This window comes from Austrofundulus limnaeus, unplaced genomic scaffold, assembly GCF_001266775.1.
Source record: "Austrofundulus limnaeus strain Quisiro unplaced genomic scaffold, Austrofundulus_limnaeus-1.0 Scaffold1482, whole genome shotgun sequence".
Classification (NCBI taxonomy): Eukaryota; Metazoa; Chordata; class Actinopteri; order Cyprinodontiformes; family Rivulidae; genus Austrofundulus; species Austrofundulus limnaeus.
This window is the reverse complement of record NW_013953884.1, coordinates 3,476-9,541: the sequence shown is the minus strand read 5'-3', so window position 1 is coordinate 9,541 and position 6,066 is coordinate 3,476. Positions and strand designations below refer to the sequence as shown.

Below are 6,066 nucleotides of genomic sequence, written 5' to 3'. Positions count from 1 at the left end.
GGCCACAGGGGAGTCACCCACAGGCCACATTTGGCCTGTGGGCCTTGTGTTTGACACATGTGGTTTACAGTGTTTGAGTGGAAAAATTTGGAATTAAACAATGGACAATGTGTAGGAAACCTATCAACAATTGCAGCCTAGTGAGACACTGACTTTAGACCCAAGATCTACTCATTTATTTATGTCCTCTGTTTTCACAGACACTAACAGCTCAGATAACTCTATTCCCATGGCTTATCTCACCTTGGATCACCAACTGCAGGTATTATGTCTGTTATGTCTACAAAATTTTAGACAAGCTGCAGCTTCATTCTCCTGCAGCTTACTATTTTACTATTGAAACCTTTATTTAAATGCTTGACATAGTCTGGCAAAGACTGACGTTCCAGCTGATTATGCTTATGTTTCAGCCTCTGGCTCCCTGTCCAAACTCCAAAGAGTCCATGGCTGTGTTTGAGCAGCACTGCAAGATGGCCCAAGAGTACCTGAAAGTACAAACAGAGATCGCCCTGCTGAACCAGAGGAAGTAAGTGCAGCAGCAGTTGGAATTTTTATCAACAGTGATGGACTAATAGTGGCTTGTAAGCTATGCTACAGATCACATAGTGACCTATCCCTGCAGTTGGGGATATTCACTTCCACATTCACAGTCTCTACTTTGATACAGATCAGATCTTCTGACTCGTGGTTTCCGTTTAAAGTCAAAAATGGAGACTTTAACATTGATTCGAAACAAAATCTTAACAATTGTAAAAAGTCACAAAAGTTCTTCTTCAGATGTTTTCCCAGCACCTTTTGCTGCTGAGATGTCATTCAGTGACCGACATCATATCCTGAGTTTGTTACAAAAAAGAGAGGCACACATCTTTACCACCTGCTGCTAAAATATTAAAACACTCATTCCTCAGATTGTTTTGATTTGATTTTTCAAAAATTCATTTTGTTACAGGAATATTTTATTATTAGCCTGGAAACATTGATTACAGTATGTCCTTGGGTTTTAGAATGCAAATGATCAGCTAATTAACAGAAAAAGCAACAATTGGTCATTTAGGTCGTGCTCGTAATGATTTTTGTTTTTAAAACCATTTATGGTTTTGAATTATGAAGTTTTATTTGAGCTTCATAAAGATTAATTGGGAAAATTTCAGCTGCTTAGATTTGGTCCAGTATTGCCTCCTGTGAAAAGTGTAAGTTCTAAAGGCAGGACCCTTGACAATTTTGCATAATTTAAATGTTTTGTTTTATTGTAATAGGCTTGTGTTCAGATTTTCATTTTCCTGTTTGATATTTTATGTGTAGCCACAAATGGTTGTTTAAAGGAGACCAATTGTGGGTCATAGAAATTTTTATGGTATGTCTGTGGTCTATCCAGACCATGTTCATTCWATTTAATGCACAAAATAATTCTCAGMTAATAAAATTTCCCATTTTCTAGTTCTGCCTGCTCTGACTTCTGTTCAGAAGAGCTGTTTATGTTAATGAGCTCTGTTGGTAACGCCCTCCAAAAATCTGTTGACATTAACTCCGCCCTCCAAAGCCAGCGTTTACGTTAGCATGGCTAATAATAGCAGAAGCTCCGTTGTTCAACCGTATGAGACCCTGTGAGACCCAGAGGCAGAGTCGTTCGCAGCTTATTTTTTTTTCCTCTCCCTCCTCTGCTCTGCGCTCACTCTGCATGCTGTTACCAGAGCAGGGAACAGCAGCGGTCAAAATACCTCAGAAACRWGAACAAATAGGCTTTAACAAGGCTTTAATAAGCTAAACAATAGAGGTACATGAGAAAACGTGTTCATAACGAACGAAAATAAGTAAATAATTAAATTGTGTCCATGCTGGTCTCAAACCCTGGTCTCCCACTCTCTGGTCCAACACTCTACCCATTGCCCTGTTGGAGGTTTGTTGTGAAATGAGCTGCGCGGAGCCTCACCCGGGGGGTTGCTAGATAAGGGGCTGAACGCAGGTTCCGGTGGGTTGTCGTACGGCTTGTGACATCACAAAATGACGGAAGTATAAAACTTGTCGTTAATATACATGAAAAATATATTTACTTACAGTAAAAATGCCCCTGGGTGCATTTTTTTTTTTTGTTCTACTGTTTTTTTAAGAAGTACATACCCAAAGTTGAGTAAAAAAAACCTTTAAAAGTGAATTTTGCATAATAGGTCCCCTTTAAATGGGCTCTTTAAATAAATTAGAAAATTAATAACCAGGGTTGCACATAAAATCTTTGGTCTGGTTCTCAAGGGAGAACCTAGGGTTGTTGCTTGGTGCTCATATTTTCCTTCACTCATTTAACACATTTATTTAGAGGGGCGTCAGGTCATCTAACGTCCCCCTGTTCTGTTTTACGACTCCTATCAGCTGGACAGATCTGTTCAATAACAACATTCTGAACACATATTKAATATAGCTAAAGTTAGGTTTTACAGACCAAAGTTTCTGGTAGTTCAGGACCAAAGTGCAGGAAGAGATGTCAGGACTGATCACTGCAGCCGACTGCAGCAGCTTCAAACTAACTTGCTCTCACTGAAAGTCACGCCCTGCTCGGCTCTGATTGGATAAAATGGCTCTGGACTTCGTCTGATTTGTTGAAGGCAGTGTCTGTTTAATCCTTATATCAGGGTCCTACTGTCAGGCTTTGAGCCCCGAACAACGATCCAGCCACTCCACAGTGTGGCTGGAAAAATTTATTTATTTATTTAAGAAATCAAGTCGCATTTGCAACCAAACTGGTCGCACTCTAGAGCCCTGCTAGCTGTTGTTTTGACAGACAACCAGGTACAATCTTAGGTACGCAAGGGAGCTTTATGACGTTCCATCTGGTGCGCTTTTTCCTTTTCGACCGCGCATGCGCACCTGGCACTGCTTATGTGTAACTCTGTTAATAAATTACTTTAGGCAAATGCATATTGCATTTCATACACACTTGATTTTTGAAGGAACATCTTTTTCTAGTTCTTGTTTGTTTTCTTGGTGTGCAGGAAGGAGCTGATTGCAGAACTGGACCAGGATGAGAAAGACCAGCAGAACACGTCGCGTCTCGTGCAGGAGCACAAAAAACTGCTGGAGGAGAACAAAAGTCTGTCCACATACTACCAGAAGTGCAAAAAACAGCTGGAGCTGATCCGGGTGCAGCAACAGAAGAGACAGGGCACATCCTGAGGAGACCTTACCCCACCCTACACTGCAACACACCTGCTTTTAAACACACACACAAACACTCAGACCTGCATCCTACTGTGTGCCGCATGTTGCACTGTCGTGTTTGACCTTTGTGTATCTCCTGCAGAGCACAGCTCCATCGTTTCCATCCTGCTGAGCCCAAACTTAATGCTTCACCACAGACCAGGATGGCTACTGTCTGCTGAAAATGGWGGCGGATGAGCACGGTTTCTGTTTCTTTTGTGCTTGCAGGTTTCAGAGGAACACACCCAAATGTGAAAACAAACTTAAGGTTTTTCAGCGAAACATGCAAGCAGATTCCACTAAATCAACAAGAATGTTTGAAATGTGATGGACTGTGTGAATAGGATTTCCCCTTCCTTCCTCTAAATCAGTGAATTTGTCTCTGACTTCCATTTTCAAAATCACCATTCATACACAAAGAGCTGTGGATTCTCTCTTTATTTGAAGTCAATATTGTTTTTGCATGTTGATGCTTATGTATTTTTTTATCCAGTAGTTAACTTGGTATTGTAGCTTGTGTTATTTTAATTTGAGTATATATTTTATCTGGTCTGAAAATGTCTGTTTTTAAATCACATGATGCCTTAGAGGTTGCCTGCAGTTAAAGTGTCGTATGTGACAACCACTTAGGCTAAAGAAAAAAATATTTTATTGCAAAGGACATGATGAAATGTTTTCTGGGGAGCAGTTTGTTGGATGTGTGGCTGATCATGTAAATGTTTCTCACCAGCTTTCCATCAAAAATGATGTTTTTCTTTGTTGGGGATTGTTATCTGTATTTTGCACAGTCAGGTTGTGCGTTAAGCTGAAGTACATTTTTTTATTTTATTTTTTTTTAAGCTATTTTGGTTTTAAATATGTAAGAACACTGTTTGAATTGGAGGTACCAAACGCCACTGAACAAGGCAGGAAAATAAACTGAATGGTGAAAAATGCTGTGTCACATGCATGCTCAGTTCATTTTGTCATTTTGAGTAGGAGGAGTTCTAATACAAGCCCAAGTTAAGTTAGGAAATTGTGTAAAATGTAAATAAAAATTAAATCCCATAAGCTCACAAAAAAAAATTCACAATAATACATAGTAAACATAAGATGTTTAAATTAAGATTGTGCCATTTTGAAACCTAGATCATTTTAAATTAGACAGCAGCACGTAAAAAATGTTGGAACAGGATTATGTTTACTGAAGCAAGTCTTAATTAAACAGGCTGKAAATGGGCAACAATCTCTTTGTGTCCTAAAAACTCTAAATTTGCTTCAGAAAACCTCCGTCTGCTTGTTGAAGGGGAAGCAGCTTAACATTTTTTTCCACAGCCACCTCTTCCTGCTCTTTCAGGAGGATTCCAAGGCGATCCCAGGCCAGTTGAGAGACCACCTCTGCAGTGTGTCCTCCCAGTCTGACCTGCCTGAAGCATTCCCACCTGTTTATATATATTATTGGATTGGACATCGTCTATCTGCGCTCTCGTGTACTTCTGTATAAAACGCGCTGCCATCACTGTGTTGAATATGAATGTTTTGTGTTTTAACMAAGTTTGCAGCTCTGCTCTGTCATTTTGGGCCTTTACAACCCAATACAGCAAGTTTTCCAATTTCTTATGAATGTCCAGTATTCAGTTACAATGTTGATATTTAATTATGCATGAATGCTTTTACTGGCCGACACGAATAAAAACACATTTTCAAGTAGTTATGTCCAGAGCTGTTCCGATTATTTTTTCTTATTCCATATTTTGCACATTGATTGTGACACTTTCTTCCAGTTAGTCTGGTACGTTGCCACCATGTTAAATCATTTATCAGGTATATTACACAGATTTCTTTTTTTTTTATGGTGGGGGACTCTAAATAATTTTAAATATATTTTGGTTTGGATGTATCTGGTGAAAATGTAATAGTAAATACCACTGACGAAAAAAAWTTTTTTTCCTAAATGTATATGGATATTTGTGTTCAGCTGRATTGGACTAATTTATTAAAGGAATGCAGAATTAGCAATTATTAGGCATAATATTTCAGACTCACTTGTTGGACGTTTGTTTTTGGAGACTAAACAGCATCCTTCCACCACTTTAGAGCCCAGAAAGTTTCTCATAAGTCTATTACACCTTTATTTATGTCTGCAGATATAGTTATACTGTTTATCACATTTTCATTTATATGTCCTCATACATATTGAAGTATTTTAGATGCATTTCACATTTAATTAATTAAAAAGTACTTTTTGACATATGCTGCCTGTTAATTTACAGAAGACTAGATTTCTTTGTTGTCTAGTCCAGGAGTGCATTATCTTATAGGTCTGTAATACGTAATATACATGACACTGTTGGAATAAAATATTTTAATAACAAAAATATTTTGTGGTGTAGTTTATTATACATGAAATATATGTTATTCATAACAGCAAACTTGGAAGGGATGAAAAAGGTTGCGGGGCAGTAGTCYATTTAAAAATGTATTTAAAGTTATACATCTTCCAGACATTGTATCAACATCTAAATGTAAGTAATGGCTCATCAATGCCTTTATTATTTTCAAAAATTCTGGTTGTTGTTGAATTTTTCAGACTTTTATAATTCAGTATTCTATTAATTTTATTGTTTACTTTTGTAATAAAACTTCTAAGACAAATCTAGATTAATTCTCACTGAGTGAATGTAGCATGAAGGACCCCTGTTCCAACATGACCTCTTGACCCTATAGGTCAGGATTTCTCTTGAACTGAACTATGTTCTGAAAAAGCTAACTCTGGCCTAGCTTTTCATTAATCTGTCCTTTTCATACAGATCAAGCTGACACGACATTCTGTTTTAATCTTTTGTGATTTATATATAAAGATTAAAAAAATTATAACTTTTCTGTTATGCGATTTTT

At 37.7% G+C, this 6,066-nt stretch overlaps 1 protein-coding gene across 3 annotated transcripts in view; it reads left to right on the top strand.

Annotated features, from left to right (window-relative positions):
• map3k7 (mitogen-activated protein kinase kinase kinase 7) overlaps positions 1-4,878 on the top strand; it is a gene marked incomplete at its 5' end in the record, with an annotated part of 48,226 nt that extends 43,348 nt beyond the window's left edge. For all 3 annotated transcript variants that reach the window (XM_014032570.1, XM_014032571.1, XM_014032569.1), the window contains 3 exon segments: positions 201-262; positions 411-526; positions 2,985-4,878. In XM_014032570.1, coding sequence (XP_013888024.1) covers positions 201-262; positions 411-526; positions 2,985-3,165 — 359 coding nt within the window.
• Positions 4,879-6,066: the final 1,188 nt, after the last annotated feature.